Source organism: Chrysochloris asiatica, unplaced genomic scaffold (genome assembly GCF_000296735.1).
Source record: "Chrysochloris asiatica unplaced genomic scaffold, ChrAsi1.0 scaffold00085, whole genome shotgun sequence".
Classification (NCBI taxonomy): Eukaryota; Metazoa; Chordata; class Mammalia; order Afrosoricida; family Chrysochloridae; genus Chrysochloris; species Chrysochloris asiatica.
In genome coordinates, this window is record NW_006408603.1 from 6,358,556 (window position 1) to 6,378,918 (window position 20,363).

The 20,363-nt window shown below is 40.4% G+C and overlaps 1 protein-coding gene across 1 annotated transcript in view; it reads right to left on the reverse strand.

Moving 5' to 3' along the window:
- Positions 1-9,792: 9,792 nt before the first annotated feature.
- CHI3L2 (chitinase 3-like 2) overlaps positions 9,793-20,363 on the reverse strand; it is a 17,010-nt gene continuing 6,439 nt past the window's right edge. The window contains 8 exon segments of the mRNA XM_006878208.1: positions 9,793-9,850; positions 9,990-10,077; positions 11,272-11,392; positions 14,461-14,643; positions 15,631-15,760; positions 16,321-16,445; positions 17,331-17,481; positions 20,179-20,229. Of these exon segments, the coding sequence (XP_006878270.1) occupies positions 9,793-9,850; positions 9,990-10,077; positions 11,272-11,392; positions 14,461-14,643; positions 15,631-15,760; positions 16,321-16,445; positions 17,331-17,481; positions 20,179-20,229 (907 nt within the window).

Genomic DNA, 20,363 nt, shown 5'->3' on the forward strand with positions numbered 1-20,363 from the left:
GTCAAGGAAGATGTGTGTAAAGGTTGTATCTTTTCATTATACTTATCCAATCTGTATGCTGAGCAAATAATTCAAGAAGCTGGACTATAGTAAGAAGAATGTGACATCAGAATTTCGTCTCTCTTCTGAATCAAAGTCTAATTAGATATGTCCTTGTCTTAGGAAGACTCACTATCAACCTGCGCTATGCAGATAACACATCTTGCTTGCTGAAAGTGAAGAGGACTTGAAGTACTTACTGATGAAGGTCAAACACTACAGCCTTCAGTATTGGGTGACATTTCAGCACAAAGAAAAACAAAATCCTTGCAATTGGGACAGCATCATGATAAACAGAGAAAAGATTGAAGTTGTCAAGGGTTAATTTTACTTGGATCTGTAATTAATGTAATGGAAGTAGTAGTCAAGAAATCAAATGATGTATTGTATTGGGCAAATCTACTTCAAAAGACCTCTTTAAAGTGTTAAAATGCAAAGATGTCACTTTGCGAAATAAGATGTGCTTTACATGATATTTTCAATGCACTCATATACATGTGAAAGCTGGACAATGAACATGGATAATCAAAGAAGATATGATGTCCTTGAATTATGGTGTTGGCAAAGAATATCAAATATACCATGGTCTGCCAGAAGAAGAAACAAATCTGTCTTGGAAGAAGTGCAATCAGAATTCTCCTTAGAAGCGAGGATGGCGAGACTTTGTGTCACGTACTCTGATCCATGGACACTGGAGTAGAATGTACACTGTATTTATCTAACAACACCACACCATATTGCCCTTAAAAGTGTCTGATCAATATCTTTCAGAATAAAATCATTCACTGATGAATTTATTTCAATTCATAGTGTCATGGATCAAACTGTGTCCCCATAAAATATGTGTCAACTTAACTAGGCCAGGATTCCCATTATTGTGTGGCTATCCTTCATTTTGTGATGTTTTATCGATCCTAACCTCCATGATGTTAATGAGGCAGGATACAATGCACAGGATTAGGTTATATTTTGAGTCAATCTCTTTTGTGATATAAAAGAGATTAAATAAATCAACAGATATCAGAGGGACTTACTACCACCAAAAAAGAAGAGCTGTGAAGTCCTTTGTACTATGGTCCCTGTGGTGAGAACCTCCTAGGCCCAGAGGAAGACTGGTACCAAGACACATGTAGATCTCTAAGGGGTGCAGGGCCCACAGATATGGAAAGGTAACAATGATCTTCCCGGTTTTGAAAATAGTAATAACAGCTGACATTCATTCATTTGGCAATACAATGTGCCATGTTCTTCTTATGTGTTCATTTAGGTTAATACTCAAACAACCCTTTGGGACAACTGCTATTATTATCATCTATCTTGCAGACCTGAAAAACTGAGGCCCAAAGATGTTAAGCAAGCTGTTGAAGGTCACATGACTGATAAATCATAGAGCTATGAGCCAAGCAGAGGCAGCCTGACTCTAGAACCCATATTCTTAGTCACTACATCCTACTGCCTCTCATCCCACCATCTCATAAAGCTCTTAGAGGTGGTTCTGTTTTTGGTAGAGGACTCAGCCTTAAAAGGTCTCCTTAAAGGGATTATCTGTGGCAGAGGTATTGACCAGGACCCCTTTCCAATCCCAGCCAAACAAAGGCCCCAATATATTTTTGTTTTTTATTGTTTGTTTGCTGGGAAAAATATTTTTAAATATTTATTTTAAAGTTTTTATTGTGAATTAAGTGAAAGTTTACAGGGTAGATTATCAGTTTTTCATTCAGTAAATCATATTTTGTTTCATTGCAATGATTACAATCCCCTCCAAGTACCATCAGTCAATAGTATTTACCTCTATCTTCCCCCACCACCCCTTTTTTTTTTTTTTGATGTGCACATACAAAAGGAGCTCTGGTAGTGTAGTGGTTATGAATCAGGCTGCTAATCTCACAATCAGCAGTTTGAAACTACCAGCTGTTCCATGGAAGAAAGATGAGGCTTTCTGCTCACACAAAGATTTACAACTTTAGAAACCCTGTACAGGGTCGCTATGAGTCAGAACCGACTCCATGGCACATAACAACAACAACATGCAAAACAGAAAATACATATTCATTTAAATGTACAAAAGGCACGCTTTACAGTCCGCCTATTCTCTGCAGGCACACATCCTCTCAGTCCATGGGCCTAGAGTCCTCAGCTGCTCTCTCTATGCCATCGTCTCTGCCATTGTCTCTGCATCTAGTCAGGATCCCATGCTCCACTCATGCTCTTCCCTCTTACTGGTCCTAGGATCTTCTGTTCCTGAAATGGAAGAGTAATTCCTCTCTACTTTTAGTTACATATCTTCTATATTTACAGGTGTGAAAATCATAATTAGTCCTGTTGATTACATACAAATTGATATAAAATCCTATCCCCATCCTCTTTCATCCCCTTTCACCAGACCCATCTGGAAAAGACGAAAACTATTTAGTGAAGAATCTACCTTAACCCCCTTATTCGGAAACTAAGCACACTCATGAAAGCTTATAAGCCAGTCATTCTGTGCCTTTGCATCATTTGTTGTTAAGTGCCGTCTAGTTGGTTCCAATTCATAGAGACCCTGTATAGGGTTTCTGAGGAGCATCTGGTAAGCTTGAACTGCCGACTTTATAGTTCAAACTGACTTTGCAGTCCAGTGCATTAATTAAAAAAAAAAAAAAAAAAGTTTTATTGTGAATTATGTGATAGTTTACATGGGAGAACATTAGTTTTACATTCATCCTATCGTATGTTGTTTCATTGCCATGGTTACAATCCCCTCCATGAATCATCAACCAACCAAAGGGTATACCCTGCAAGCCTACCCCCTGGCTGTCAGCACACAGTCCCTCTCCCTCTCTGAGTCTAGAGTCCCCAGCCGCTCCATCTCTCCATGTCATCGTCTCTGCCTCCGTCTCTGGCATCACTGCTTCTCTGGGTAGAGTCTCGTACTCTGCTCTTCTTCCTTAATGGTTCCAGGGACCTCAGATCATGGACTGCAAAGTAAACCACTCCCCTCTTTTTGCTACAAAACATCTACCTTTATGTTTCCAACCCTCACAGTCAGTCCTGATAACAATTATTCACCATGGTACCACAAGGGACCTATCCTCATCTCCTTTCAGTAGCCCCACCCAGACAGATTGTATACTACTCAGTGGAGATTCTACTTTCTGTCATACCCTCTGGATCTAAGCTCCTTCTTGAAAGCTTGTAAGCCAGTCACTTCTTGCTTTTGTAGCACCCCTCCCTCCCCCATTTAGGGTAGCCAATGTCCAAGTCGCCCATCCCTATCTACCCTGTGTATGGAGGGGGTGGGGATGATCCTCGCTATAAAGATTTGTTCCCTCTTTTGAGCTACTGCATCCATAGGTGTAGGTCAAGTTCATAAAATTGTATCAGATTACTCTTGTTTTTCCTCTTCTTTCTTCTTCTAGTTGAGCTCTGATCATACAGTCATTGAAGCCAGGTCAAGTGAGTATTATCTGCAAGTGTGGGTGTTCTTGTGTATATGCCCTCTCTTCTTATCAGCTGGATGCTTCACTCCCCACTCTAGTCCTCTGTGGATATGTCACTGACTCTGGCAGTGCATTAATTTTTGATAGCCCATGTCTAAATTTCCCATTCCTATCAACCCAATGTACCGAGGAGGCAGGCTTGATCCTTGATATGAAGAGTCTTTCCCTTTCAGCTGGAATTTTGAGCAACTACATCCTTAAGCAAAGGTTCAGTTCATCAAATTGTATCAGTTTACGCTTGCTCCCTGCATCAAACTTCTTTAGCTTCATCTGGTCTAGTTCTGGTCAGCTAGCCATCCAAGCTAGGTCAAAGTAATATCTGCAATTTTGGGAGTTCTTGTATGCGTCTCCCAACTTCAGACCAGCTGGTCGCTTCACTCTCAACTCTAGCCCCTAGTGGCTAGGTCAGTGTCCATGGCCCTAATGATTTTAATCTCCCGGATGTTTGCAAAGCAAATGGTTCTCTCCTCATAACAGGCGTAAGAGAAGGTTCCATAAAGTTCAAGACACAGACTTTTTTTATGGTCTCTTCGGCTCCATGCAAAGCCAAGGTTAATGTGTTGGGCAGCTGTCCATACACCATCTTGTGCTCCATTGCAACAGCTGAATAATAGGAATAAGTATAAACAGTTCATTCATGTCCATGATGTGCCAGCACTAAATGCCTAAGTGCTTTACAAATATTGACTTTCTTAACCCTCACAGCTCTGGGAGCTATGAGTGTTAAGGAAGTCAATATTTATACTTATTATACAATATTTGTACTTATTACACTCTTATTGTCCCCATTTTGTAGATGAGAAAACTGGGACACAGGAAAATCAAATATCTTGCCCAAAGTCATACATCCAATAAGGTAGTGTCAAAACCAAAATGGGAACCTAGGCAGTGTATTTCTAGACTGTGCTCTTGATAACTTCACTCTTCCTCTTCTTGAGAATGAGGATTACCAAAGGAGGACTGACTCAGAGTGAGGGGTCAGAAAGATGTTCCAAGCTCAGTAATGCCTACTTTGTAATAAGAACTTCTAGCATTTGGGGAACTTTGGAGGCTAACGTCCCTGCAGTCCCCATCAATGCTTGCCATGTCCACTCTTTTTTATGCACAACTGGTATTTTCTCAGTCCAAAGTAAAAACAGAAGCCAAACTCATTGCTGATTATAGCAACCTTATAAGGCAGACAACTGTCCCCATAAGGTTTACAATGCTGTAATCTTTACAGAAACAGATTGCCACATCTTTCTCCCATGGTTCAAAGCACTAACTGAACAGATGAGTGATTAATCACTGCATCACCAGGACTCCTTAATCAGGAACAGTTTTAAAACAAACTTCCTAGTATTTTAACCCTCACTTTGTTTCAGATCATGTCACCAGCTTTAAGCACCTTCTCAACAGAAATTCTGTTGCTGTTGCATTCTAAGATTGAGTGTGGTTGCCACCACTTATTAAAAGTGTGACCTTACATTTCCTGAGTCCCAGTTAGCTCATCTGTATGAAGCTTACATTACATAGTTAATAAATCATGGGATTACATATGTAAATGAAATCATTTCTGTTGTTAGCATAAAAATGATTTTTCTAGAAGGAGGAATGGGAAGGGAAGTGGGGGAGAGAAACAACACAGGTTATCCTAAAGTGAGGGTGTCTGAACCCAGAAATAGTCTGAGACATGAGCAAGAGGGGTCCCTATCAAGGGCACCATGGTTTTAGATCAGGAGTTGGTGAATTTTTCTGTAAAGGACCAGATGATGAACAATTTAGGCCTTGAGGGTCATAGAATCTGCCGCTTCTCAGTTTTGAAGTGGAAAGCAGCCATAGACCTTATGTAAACAAATCAGGCGTGGCTGGGTTCCAATAAATAATGTTTCAATTGCAAAAGCTAGCAGTAGGCTGGATTTGACCCAAGGGTTTACTTTGCTGACCTTTGCTTAGAGTTTTCCACTGTGTTGCTTCCAGCTGTCCCCTCCCTATGAGATGAGGAGACTACAGGGCTGGGGCATATGCACCTGACCTCACATTCCTCCTCTTCTAAACCATGATCCAGATATGCAGGACTCCCTGCCTAGATAGGTTCAAGCCCACTCTCCTAAACAGGCCTTTTCCTGAGGGTGGACCACACCATGATGGATATCCACACATTCCCAAGGATATTTATAGAGGATGTAGATGAAGTGCAGGTTCAAAGACTGAAATGTCCACGGTGTGTGTGAGAGATCCTTGTTCTGTTAGACAGGGCTGAAGGGGGGAAGCAAATTTTCATGCAGAATCCTGAGGGGTCCGTGAAATCTGAATTCAAATCCAATCTTTTAGGTTGTTACGAAGGTAATGTTTGTCAATGTCAAAATATAAATAATATATTTTAATAATTTCTTAGCTTTTAAAAATATTTAAATATATGACATGTGGGTCCCACAAACAGTAGGGGGGAAGGCTGCCTTACAGCACAAGTGAGGCCACACATGCTGGAGCAAAAGTATTTTCTTATTGTATCTTATACAAGTTGTCAGCAGCTGCAGGAGCACAAAGCCAGGCCTAGTTTGAGGTCTCAGAGAACTTCAGGGGAAAGCTTGGAAAAGACAGATCTTGACGTCAGTCTGCCAAGGTGAATCTCATGTGAGAATTTCTGGAGAAGGAGTAGACAGCTAGGTCATCTTGTCTGCTTGGCTATAGGTGAAGCCTCAAAATAACAGAAAAAAATATTTCCTGTGGTTTATCACTAAGAAAATATATAAGAGCATACACAACAGGAACAGAAAAGGAAACAAAAACATCTCACTGCAATAAACCAACAAAACACAAAAGCAAGCAGTACAAAAGAATAAAGATAAAAAAGACTTGTTGTTAAATGCTGTAGAGTTAGTTCTGACCTTGTACAGAGTTTCCAAGGAATGACTGGTGGCTTGAACTGCTGATCTTGTGGTTCAAATCGGCTTTGCAGTCCAGCATCTTAACACACAGCACCACACCAGGACTCCTTAAAGCCTAAAGAAGGCTTAAGGCACACAATAAACAAATAACAAAATGGCAGTAATAAATGACTTCTTATCAGTAGCTACTCTGCCATGGAATCTATTCCAACTCATCGTGATTCTAGAGGTCAGAGTAGAACTGCTTCTTTGGGTTTTCAAGACTGCAAATCTTTATAGGAGCAGACAGCCTCATCTTTGTCCCATGAAGCAGGCCTTGTGGATAGAAGTCCAACACTTAACCCACTACACCATCAGAGCTCCTATCAGTAACTACTGAGAATGTAACTGTACTAAATTCTCCAGTCAAAAGACAAAGAGTAGTAGAATGTTTAAAAACATGATCTATCTATATGTTCTTTACAAGAGACATACCTTAAGCACAAGGACACAAATAGGTTGAAAGTGAAATGGGAATATATATATATACATATATATATCCCATGCAAATAATAACCAAAAGAGAGCTGGAGTGATAATCTTTTTATCATCAAAGTAGACTTTAAGGCAAAATCTGTCAAAAGAGATAAAGATGAACTTTATATAGTGATAAAAAGGTCAATTAATCAAGATGATTTAACAATCATAAATATATATGCAACATTGTTGCATCTAAATATTCAAAGCAAACACTGATTTAATTGAAAGGAAAATAGACAATAATTGTTAGAAACTTTCAATATTGGATAAAACATCTAGAAAAGATCAACAAGAAAACAGACGTCCTGAATCACACTATAAAGCAACAAAATTAAGAGAAATACATAGAATACTCCACCCCAGAACAGCACAATATAAGGTCTGCTCCAGTGTCCATTGACCATTCAACAGGATACATTACATTATAGGTCACAATGCAAGTCTTAATAAAATTTAATAGTTCAAAATCCTACCAGGCATTTTCTCTGACCACAATGGAGTGAGGAGTCCCAGTGTGGTATAGTAGGATAAGCACTAGATAGCTAGCCACAAGATCAGTGGTTCATGCCCACTAACTGCACCTCAGAAACCCTATACAGGGTTGTTATGAGTTGGAACTGACTTGACAACACTTAACAACAACAATGAAGTAAAGCTAAAACTCAATAACAGAAAAGGAAATGCCTGGAAAATACACAAACATACGGAAATTAAACAACACACTGCTAAACTTGACTGGGTCAAGGAAGAAATTATAGTAGAAATCACAAATTTCTTAGAATCAAATGAAATTGAAACCTACCAGAAGAAATGAAATAACAAATATCAGAACAGAAATAAGTAAAATAGAAAGCAGAAAAGCAATAGCTAATAAAACCAGAAATGGATTCTTTGAAAAGATTAGTAAAATTGACAATTAGCTAGTCTGACAGTGAAAAGATGTGAATAACCAAAATAAAAAATAAAAGATGGGATATTATAATTGTTCTGATAGAAATAAAGAGAATTATGACAGACTATTATGAGCAACTGTATGGCAACAAACTGGATAACCTAGAAGAAATGGACAAATTCTTAGAAGCACACAGACTACCAAATGGACTGAGGAGGGTCAAATGGACTACAGCAACTGATGAGATTAGATAGGAATCTAAAGGGACAATGAGTTTATGTTAATGGGAGAGGAATAAATCAGAAAAGGAGAGTGAGAATGGTCACACAACTTGAAGAATGTAATCAATGTCACTAATTCTACATGTGGAAATGGTTGCATTGGTGTATATTCTCAACAACAACAACAACAAAAAAATAAAATTTCAGAAAAAAATAATTCCAAAGTCCAAATCAGTAACCAGAGAAAGTCCTGAATCAAGTTACTGAATGACAGATGTTTAGAGGTAGAAGTCTTCTAGTGAAGGAGTTTTCTCACTGTTCTGAGCTCTTTTACAGGACAATGTACTGGAGTACTTAGATCCAGAATGACTAGCTTTTTAGTAGCAGCTCTCCCTTCCACAAGAGGGCATGTATTCTCTCTAAGAGGATATGCAATGCATCTAGGGAACCAGTACCACAGATTTGGATCAGCAGCAAAGTCACCTGCCTTCAAGATAATAGATAGACTTGGGCAAGATCCTATCTACAATGACAAGTGGAACTTCCTGAATGTAAGACTATGCAAGACCAACTGTGGCTGGGAAGAGGATGCATTAATAATGACTGAGACCGGGCTCCTTATTAGTCCAGCAGATAGATGGAATAGGATTAGATTTATTGTAATTTAGAAAATTGAAACAGGCTGGTGCAATGCATTATGCATTGGATTGCTAACCACAAGATCAGCAGTTCAAATCCACCAGCCACTCTGCAGGAGAAAGATAAGGCTTTTTGCTCCAGCGAAGATCTACAGCCTCAGAAACCCCATACAGGGTCACTATGAGTCGGAACTGACTAGTGACACACAGTAGCGGCAGCATGGGATATCTCCATACCATAAGACCAGGAATAAATGGATGGTGCCCGGTTATCATTACTGAATGTTTTGATCAAGAATCTACTAGATGGATCCTGATCAAAAGTGAAACAGAACTTTAAACTCATATGGAAATCAGATTTACTGGATTAATTGAGATTAGGGGACCTCCCAAATCTAATGCCCCCAAATAATCTTTAAACCTTGAGTAGAAACATCCCTTGAACCTATCTAAGTAACTATTTTAGCCTAAGTATGGCGCTGTGGGATAGAAAACCGACTGCAAGGTCAGTTTGAACCACAACGTCTGTGGTTCAAACTCACCAGCCACTCCTTGGAAACCCTCTACAAGGTCACTATGAGTCAGAACTAACTTGATGGCACTTAGCAACAAGAAGTAACTATATTAAGTAACTATTTGTTTAAATAGTTATTTTAGCCTAATTATTTTGCTTCAAGCATAGCACTCATGATTACATATATATGAATGTAAACTGACAACAGCTAATATAAAAAAGTACAGAAGAGCACTTAAAGATGTAGAAAGCCTAAATGAATGGGGATGAAACAATATAGATAAAGAGAGAATGATAGCACAAGGTGACATGTGTAACTAATGTGATTGAACTGTTCGTGTAGAAATTGTGAATTGTATGTTTTGTTGAGTATATTGCCACCGAAAATAAATAAACTATATTTTTTCAAGGAGCGATTTTAAAAAGAAGGTTTATGGAGGATTGACCTAACAGAAAGAACCAGCCTAGTTGATAAGAAAATAAGTGTTAAAGTTCAAACAGGCATAAGAAAGAGTTGGCCCAAATATGTGTCAGTGATCTACCCCAATCTCTTGTGCTCCCCCTCTGTCCAGTTCTATGACCCAACTCCAGCCTCAGCCCCAGTCCTAACTCAGTTACCTTCATAGAGGGCCAAGGCTTCTCTTCACAGCCTGGACAAGAGGGTAGTGACCCAAATTCCTTTACATCCTTCAAGAACCAGTACAAATATCTCCTCTTCCATGAAACTATCCTCAGTGTCTCTGAACTTCTAGCTGCATGTGCCAATCAATAGGCATTTAATCATATCTTATTTTAACGTGCCTCTGTAATTTTATACAATTCGCTGGAGGATTTGCCAGTGAAATCATCCATATCAATAGACCAGATCATGGCTCCTCCCAGCTTTGAATTCTTTAGAAATTGAACTTGAGAAAAGCACAAATGGGCATGTTAGGAGGGTAGAAGAGACCCTTAAAAGCCCATGACCAAAGGCAGGTTCAGAAGAGAGCCTGAGCTTCGAGTGCAGCAGTAGACTTACAGGTTATGTAGACTTGGGGATTTCCTGAAGGGATTGTTGTTGTTGTTTGGTGCCATCGAGTCGGTACTGATTAATAGCGATCCTATGCACAACAGAATGAAACGCTGCCCAATCCTGGGCCACCCTCACAATTATTGCCATGCTTGCGCCCATTGATGCTGCCACTTGGCCAATCCATCTCACTAGGGGTCTTCTTCTTTTTCTCTGACCTTACCAAACATGATATCCTTCTCCAGTGACTGGTCCCTCCTAAGGGTGAGTCAAATTGCTCAGGGTTGCTTATGAGAGCAAGAAAAAGCTATCCACTATAACCACCTGTTGTCCTGGCCCCAGGTCCAGCATTCTTGGAGGTTCTGGCAATGCTCTGGGATTAGAGACAAGAACCACAAGCTACAAACAAGACAAGAAGTCTGGAGTTGTCAATCACACTGATGCATCCCTCGTGCCCTAAGCATAGAAGACAACTTAATGCCTTGGTGGTGGTGGTCATGTGCTGTGGAGTCAGTTCTGACTCATAGTGACCCTGCATAGGGTTTCCAAGGCTGTGTATCTTTATGGGAGCAGAAAGCTTAATCTTTCTCCTATAGAACCACTGGTAGTTTTGAACTACTGACCTTGAGGTTAGCAGCCCAACTTGTAACCACTATGCTACCAGAACTTCTTAATTAATGCCTTTGTGAGGTCCAAACCCCTGGCTCAGAAAGCTGGAGACTTCTAGTAGGTAGTCCATGAGGACTGAAGGGCTTGTCCTTAGATGATGGATGAAGTTGGTAACCTCTCTCCATATAGGTACCATTGTCTCCATTATTCTCATTGCTTTCTCTTTATGCCTTCCTTCTTTCTACACTTCGCGTCTCAACTTGTTCTCAAGATACAATTCCTTCTGGCTTCTTTTCTGTATATATCCTGCCTGTGCCACAGGTGTGGTTTAGTGTCTCTACTAGACTTGGGAACAGAAGCTATTATTTCTTTTCCTAATGGCTGGGGTCCCAGAATATTCTTTCCAACAGAGAGTATCAGGGTATTTCACCATGCACCCCATTCCCTACCCAAAGGAATAGCCTCAGAACCTCTTGCCTACATACCTTAGTCTCCACACTTTCCACATCTTCATAGCCCACCCACTGGTTTCCCTTCATTGCATAAGGAACCTGCTGATCTTGCAATCTTGTGATGCTGGCTCCCTGCAGGAACTGGTAGATCTGGCAAAAGGAGCAAGAAGAGGGTAAGTAATGGGCTCATTTTGAACCTTCCCCCAACCATTAGGGGGATCTGGGAAAATATCAGAACCTTTATGTAAGGTACCAGACAATGAGGGAAATGACCCCATACAAGATACAGATTGCATAGTCTGAGGTGAACCACAAGTTCTCATCAGGATGAGTCTTAAGCAGCTAAAAATCAGAAAACATTTGAGGTCCAGATCAGATTCTAGCACTGACTAGAAAATTTCATTTTTTTCATTTTCAAAATGAGAAATAATTATAATAATGTCGCCTTATCTGTTGTTAAGACCAAAGGAACTAATACATGTTCAAAAAAAACAAAAACTTTGAATGCAGTGAAGTAGTCTACAAATGTAACATATTATGATGACCATTACCACCACCCGACACCTTGTAGATTATCCCCAATTTAATCCCAGCTACCCTATATCATTCACAGTTTGCCCTGTCCTGGAATGTCTCCTTCCATCAGATACTTTCTTTTTCTACCAGCATTAAGTAAAAGCAACTAAAACTGATAAATCAACTGTGAAAAATAAAGTCATTCCAATCTTGCACAGAAAGTTTATTTTGGAATGTTTTTAGACTAGCTCTACTATGCTTAAGGAGCCCTGGTGGCGCTGTGGGTCAGGCTGCTAACCATGAAGTTGGAATTCCAGTCCACCAGCTGCTCCATCAGAGAAAGAGGAGACTTTCTGCTCCTGTAAAGATTTACAGTCTCTGAACCCCTATACAGGATCAGGAATCAACTCAAGGACAGTGGCAATTTTTGTTGTTGTTGTTGTTTGGTATACAGCATCACTATAAGTTGGCATCTACTCAATGGCAGTGAGTTTGGTTTGGGGGTTTCTGCTTACTTCAATTAGGGTGGAAAATAGAAAGCTAAATATTTAAGTATCAATTTATCAAAGCTATAATTAAAGTGATAAATTGAATGCTGAAATTAAACTTCTTGTGAAATAGGGACCCTGGGTGTGGAGCTGTAAGATCAGCACTATGAACCACAAGGTTGGCAGTTCAAACCCACCAGCTACTCCTTTGAGACCCTATACAGAGTTGTTATGAGTCAGAATCAACTTGGAAGCACTTAAACTCTACCAGCAGATTCTGAACAGTGATTTCTCTTGATTCTTATATTTAAAATGTTATCATTATCGATCTAGAACAAACCAAGGGTAGGTAAGCCTCTCTTCTCTCCTCCCTCTAATTTGTCAGGCACCCTCAGATGCACCAGGGATGTTATCATGGTCCATGACCCTTTCCTCTTGCCAACTGAATTTATGATGCCTCAGTCTTCCCTTGTTGAATGGTGAAGTGGGTGCTAAATCACTCAGCATGGGCTCATGGTATGTCCACTCTCATGATGAGAGTTCAGGCTGGGTCTCCAAGGGGATTCCAGGAAGGGTCCCTGGATGTAGGATGATATCCTTTCCTCCACCTGATCAAATTCCTTTGTATCCTTCAAGACCCAGTACAAATATCTCCTCTTCCAGGACTAAAGTGGAGAATGAAGCGTCCAGTTGATAAGAAGAGAGGGCATATGCATAAGAACACCCACACGTGCAGATGGTACCTACTTGTCCTGGCTTCGATGACTGGATGATCGGAGCTCAACCAGAAGTAAAAAGCAGAGGAAAAAAAAAAATTCTCATACAATTTGATGAACTTGACCTACACCTATGGAAGCAGTAGCTCAAAAGAGGGAACAAGTCTTTACAGCAAGAATCATTCCCACCCCCTCCACACACAGAGTAGACAGGGATGGGCAAATTGGACATTGGCTACCCAAAATGGGGGGTTGGGGGCTACAAAGGCAAGAAGTGACTGGCTTACAAGCTTTCAAGAGGGAACCTAGACTCAGAGGGCCTGGAGGAAGGTAGAATCTCCAGTGAGTAGTGTTCAATCTGACTAGGTGGGGCTGATGCAATGAAATGCAGACGGGTCTCTTGTGATACAATGGTGAATGATTGTTATCAGGACTGACTGTGAGGATTGGAAATGTAAAGGTGGACGTTTTATAGCAAGGAGGGGAGTGATTAACTTTTCAGTCTAGGAGCGGAGGTCCCGAGGACCATCAAGGGAGAAGAGCAGAGAGCAGGACCTTACCCAGAGAAGCAATGATGCCTGAAATGGAGCCAGAGATGATGACGTGGGGCTATGGAGCAGCTGGAGACTTTGGATCCGGAGAGGGAGAGCGACTGTGTGCTGAAGACCTGGGGGGCACGGGGGAAAGATTGCATGGAGGGGATTATAACCATGGCAATGAGATGATATACGATAGAATGAATGTAAAACTAATGTTCTCCCATGTAAACTATCACATAATTCACAATAAATCATTAAAAAAAAAAAAAAAATCTCCTCTTCCATGAAACTATCCCCAGTCTCTCTGAACTCCTAGCTTCGTGTTCCACTCAATGGGCATTTAATCATATCTTATTTTTTAAATGCCTCTGTAATTTTATTATATATTATAATTGTATACTTCTTGTTGTTGTTGTTAGGTGCCATCGAGTCATACCGACTCATAGCGACCTTATAGCACAGCAGAACGAAGCACTGCCTGGATCCTGGACCAACCTCACTATTGTTGTCACGCTTGAGTTCATCAGTGCTGCTACTTGGCCAATCCATCTCTTTGGGGGTCTTTCTCTTTTTCTCTGACCCTCCACCTTACCAAACATGATGTCCTTCTCCAGCGAATTATATACTTAGTACATAAATAATATATATATTTAAATTCAGTTTGACTAGTTATATTTGTAGTTTACATTCTTCTCACCTTGGTAGTCATCCCTTCGGTACTTATTTCTAGCTTTCACTATACCCAGTGTTTGGGATATGGGAGTGTCCCAAGAGTGTCTGTAGGTTGAATTGTTGGTTGATTTCCATTGTTCACTGTGCTTTTTATTTATTTCCTTAGATTCAGGAGGTAGTCTAATGAACTGAACAACTTTGACAACTATCCCTGTAATGCCAAATCTATCTGCCTCCTGGGAAGAATCTGATCCAGATAGTTGAAGGTCCAGGGAACTTCCAGGTACCTCATAATAGGCCAGGAAGCCTGGAGACTTGGTGATAGGTCCAGGAGCTCCAGGCCCGGAGGCAGAGGCCCCCACAGTAGTTTCTGCAGTGGACAGTGTGAAAGTATGCCCATACGTGGGGATGCCCATAAGCACCTTCTTTGCAGGCATTTCTTTGTTTATCCAGTACTCCACAGCATATTGCTATAAAAAGAAGCTAAAGCGAGTCACAGGATAGGAGTAGTCGTTCATAGCCTCCACCCCTCCAAACTCCGCAGAGATGACTCTTATCCCCTTCTGCATAAGTGGAGTGTGGACAGTCCCACTAGGGCCAAAATACTTCATTATAATGACTTAAAGTTCTTTGCACTAAGATTTGTTCAGCTTTTTCCAAGTCATGGAAGAATACTGAACAGCGGATCACAAACGAAACCATTCTAGTGACCTAGGAAACATGAAATCAAGATTGTCACTATGTCTTTCCTTCCCCTTTGTGTAAATTGCTCATGGAAATTGCCTGAACTGCGACTAATTCTGCTTTACTGGCCTAGATGGGGTACAATGAGTGTCAGACTCAGTACATGTGGCCTTGCAAAGACCTTGTATTCAAGGGATCAGATCAAAAGGCACAAAATTAACTTTGTCCTTCCCAATCTCCAGGAAAAAAAATAATGGGTTAGATAATGATCTGGGTCTTGACCTTTAAAGATAGCCAGCTATTGAGAAAGGAGGGAAGCTAATGTTACTTTACCATGTGAAGACCTAGAAAACTTCAACTAGAAATCAGAAGATACTTTCATATTTGTACGAATGTCCTTGAGCTGTTAATGAATTTGCTGGGCTTCCGTTTCATCATCTATGAATGGGAGTAGCATTTCCTGCCCACCTGACCTTAAAGATTGTTCTGAAGATGAAATTAAATAGTGATTGTGGACAGGAACTGGAGGGTACCAAGTTCTGTACAGGAAAAGACTGGGATGGTTGACATGCTGGACCAAAGACAGAGCTTGTGGTACTTAAAATACCAGGTTTTCTAACATTTTCCAGGTGGCATTTTATTGACATCTGCTTAAAGCATTTCTCCATCACTCACTAGACTCCAAGGTCATTTGAATTCCTCTTGGGCACCTCCTTAGTTTGAAAGGGACATGTGCAGCTAGCATCCCATTATGCTTTCTCTGCATGACTCACTACATTGTAATAGGAGTTTGACCCACTGTCCTGTTTCCCCTTTCTCTGAGGGCTGTTGTGGCCAGTGACGAGGGGTTTTTCCCAAATTCCATGGAAATCAAAGGACAGGAGGTTGATGAAATCTATTTCTCTAAAGTGTCAAAAGCAAAGGAGATGTTGTGATGAGCAGAGATATAAATGATTATACTTAACAGGCTATGAAGGAGCTCTGGTAGTGTAGTGGTTACGAATCGGGCTGCAAACTGCAAGGTCAGCAGTTCGAAACTACCAGCTGTTCCGTGGAAGAAAGATGAGGCCTTCTGCTCCCGTAAAGATTTATAGCCTTGGAAACCCTGTACAGGGTCACTATGAGTCGGAACTGTCTCCATGACACATAACAACAACAACAACAGACTATGAGTGCACTTGTGCCATCAAGTTGGTTCCAACTCATAGCAACCCTGTATAGGGATTCTGAGGAGCAGCTGGTGAGTCTGAGCAGCTGACTTTGTGGTCGAGTGCTTATCCTACAGCACCACACCAGGACTGAAATTAGTCATGAAGATTTTTCTGACTGAATGGTGTGGAGTTAGGGCATTGACCTTCCCGCTTAAACTCCAGGGCACCCCACTCCTCAGGCATATGAATTACATCATTTGAATGAACCAGTTGGGAGATAGAAGCATGGCAGAGATGTTCCTATCAATTTACTTTGCCAGTTTCTCGATCTGATAGCTTTTATCAATCATCTACCTCCCTGCTGACACACCTGTAGTCAAGAGAAGCTTCTCTTTTCTGGATTTTATGAACTCTTTCTGAAAGGCTTCTGCTAATTCCTGTGAAAAATAAGGAGTCAGATCCTCCCCAACACCACCTTCCCCACCCCCAGTACAGGGCTAAGATTCTTGGCACAGGACTGTGAGGCTTCTCTAACCATTTCCCTCATATCTCCTGATGTGGATGCCTTGTTCCTATGTCTGTCCAGGAAAGCTCTACATTGGAGAGTGTGGAGGTGGACACCCTAGGAGGAGAGAAGTAGGAGGATCTTGACTCACTGTATCCAGGAAAGTGAGGATGCCCAAGAAAAAATGATCTGGATCTTCTCCTGACATATCTTGTGAACCAAATCCTTCTTCTATGAGGCTATTTCAGCACCCAGGGAATTCATTCATGGCCCCCTGTGGGTGTTATTTTGTCATTATGTAAGGGGGTTCTATTGTCTGATGAAGAGCTCTGATGGTGCAATGGGTTAAGTGCTGGACTTCAAAGTGTAAACTCAGTGGTTTAAACCCACCATGAGAGAAAGTTGAGGCTGTCTGTTCCTGTAAAGATTTACAGTTTTGGAAACCCTGTGGGACAGCTCTACTCTGACATGGTGTTGTGGGTTAATGTGCTGGATCACAAGCATGGTTTGAACCACAAGGGTCAGTGGTTCAAGCTCACCAGCCACTCCTCGGAAACCCTCGAATACAGGGTCGCTATGAGTTGGAACCAACTCAACACAGCACTTACAACAACTACAATACGGTTGCTAAGAATCAGAGTCTATTCAAAGGCAATGGGTTTTGGTGAGTTATTTGGTGTATAATCTGCTCTGAACCAGAACTAGGGGCTTTTTCCCACCGCTGGGTGCTTCTTCCCACAAAACCCAAACTCTTTCTTTCCCTTTAATATAATGTGGCTATATAAAGGCACTGCGTGTACCATGAGGTTGGGCTTACATGAATCCGTTGTGTGAAATGTATGTGGTCTTTCAGATCTGAGTAGATCCAGCTTACATCCCACCCATCAAAGTTATGGTTCCTTAGAAACTGGGTGACAGAATTGACAAATTCCAAGCGTGATGTAGAAGAATCAACCATGGGGTGGAACCTGATTAAAAGCAATACACGTGTTCTTTGAAAAGAAAAGGCAATACCCACAGCAGAATGCTTTTTTCACAGAAACTCTGAAATAGTCTTTCCTTCCCCAATATTCTATCATTGTTTGTCTAGCCAATCCCTTTTGACACAGATGAGGGGAAAAAGGCAACCATCATAGTATTATGGATGATTGTTGGGCCAGTTAATAGATTAGGTCCTGTTATGCATTGAATTTGTGTCCCCAAAAGCTATATAGAAGCCTTGGCCTCTGTACCTATAGGCATGATCTGTTTAGAAAAATGATTTTATTTGGTTATATTAATGAGGCCATGGGAGAGCAGGCCCTCCACCTAATCACTTCTGTGCATTACACATTTTTTTAATATTCTACATCGCACCCACCACAAAGCTTGGCATTCATTTAACAAACAACAGTAGAATAACAACGGTCATTGCAACTCCCAAGCCCTTATTTCATACCCACACTGTACTAAACAATTTATGTGCATTATTTGTCCTCACAGAATTATACAGAAGTAGTTCCTATTATTATTATTATTATTATTATTATTATTATTACACTGTTAATAAAATAAAACTGAAACTTAGAAATATTAAAGAACTTGCTTGAGGTCATACATGCTTAAGGGAAACCTAGACCAGATTTATCTATCTCCCGAGCTCAGCTTTTAGTCACTAAATTGGCACTCAGTGTATCAATAAACTGTCTGTTAAATGAATGGATGCTAACACATATGTAAGAATAACTGGTGAAGACTTTTTTTTAAGTGAGGAAAACGTGAGTGAGTATTAAGAAGAGAGGAGAATTTGGAAATTAGAATGATAGTTGCCATTGATACAATTCATAATTGAAAGGCGTTCATGATGGGGCTCATACAGAACCTAATCTTAGTGCAGTAACCTAAACTTTCTTCTTTCTGTTGCAGAAATTGAGTTCCTAAATATTCTACAATTTTAGAACTAGTAGAGACTTTAGAACTACTACTACAGTTTCTAATACCATCCTTTATTTCATAGATGACAATATTCAGGATCAAAAAGGAAAAGAAAAAGGAAGAAGGATTGATATTTATTGAATAGTAACTTCAAGCCAGGTCTGCACCATATATTATCTCAGTAGAAATCCTTCCAGTCTCCTTAAATACATTTTTTAGTTGGACAAACAGAGAGGTTTTGTAACTTTCCCAACGTCACCCATTAAAATCAGTTTTCTAACACCTAACTCTTCTTTTTGTCTACCCCTTCTGTGACTGAATACTAACCAACCCCATGAGGAAACTACTATTAGAAGACTTCTTTTGAAAGCTGAAAGCGTATGATAGCTAACTTTAAAATGTCTGATTTTCTTAAATGTTTGTATTTTTTTAAAAAATTAAACCAGAGCTCTTCCCATAAGCAGTCTGAGGTAAGCTCACCAAATGATTCACTACTCACTTGACCCAGAAAACCCTACAAAATCATGCAAATCAAGAGGTTCGAATCTCCAGGTCCATTTTAAGAATACCTGTGAGACTGCCCAGGCCATTAAGGATATGCCTAGCCAAAAAGCCACCAAGTATCTGAAAAATGTCATTTTGCAGAAGCAACGTGTACCATATCATTTCAATGTTACAATGGTGGCATTGGTAGGTGTGCCCAGGCCAAACAGTGGGGTTGGACACAGGGTCAGTGGCCCAAAGGGAGCACTGAATTTTTGCTACACATGCTTAAAAATGCAGAGAGAAATGCTGAACGTAAGTGTTTAGATGTAGATTCTCTGGTCACTGAGCACATCCAAGTCAGCAAAGAGCCCAAGATGTGCATGGTCAGGTCCACCCCTACATGAGCTCTCCCTGACACACTGAAAGAATCCTCACTGAAAAGGAGCAAATTTTTCCTAAACCTGAAAAAGAGGTTGTACAGAAGAAAAATATATCAAGAAACTGAAGAAGCAAAAACGTGTGGCTAGGGAATAAATTAAACTTAAAATAAAAGTAAAAGTGGGGGGGAGCGTGGGAAATTAAAGCAGGAAATCATTGAAATTAGTTGGGCTGTGGCTGAAGAATGCAAAAGAGGTGCTTGCATCATCAATATGTACTTGGATTTATTTAGCTCTTGATGTAAATGGAATATCATTTCCCTATGCTCGGAACTATAACTTACAATGTTTTCTTCAGATTAAGTGGATCTTACTGTCTTCTGTGCCATTCTATGATCTCTGATCATCAAGGCACACACAGTGTCAAGGGTTCTAGACTGCTGCTAGCCAGAGCCTGGTTTTTAAGTGAAAATAACCTATCTACTTCCATCTCTATGGTGTGAAGTCAAACTTTCTAGTGTTTAAAAAAAATTTGCATTTCCCAACTAAAATCATCTCCCCATAATTCATATTTTAAAAAAACAAAACAAAACAAAACAAAATCCTTCATGTGAATTATTGAGAGTTTATTGAAATCTGTTCACTGTCTTATTTTCCCCAGGCCTAAATGTCTGGGCATGGGCTCAACTCCTGAGAAGTTCCTTCCAGATGCCAGAAAACCTAGTGCTGTCCCTCAGCTTAGTGATAAAATTCAAATGAGTTTTACCATCTGGACCAAGGGAAGACCACTCAGTACCTAGTTGAATATCTCTTCTCCAGAAGAGACAAAGTAGTAATGATAAGAATTTTTCAGAAAAATGAACAAAAAAATAGAGATTGCAGTCTTACCTTTGAGAATCAGATACGAAACCCCCAATGAACAAGAGAATTTTGGGATTCCTGAAGTAGAAGAATAAGCTAGTTGTTACTATTATTATTTAAGGAGCTCTGGTAGCGTAGTGGTTACGAATCGGGCTGCGAACCTTAAGGTCAGCGGTTCGAAACTACCAGCCGCTCCGCGGGAGAAAGATGAG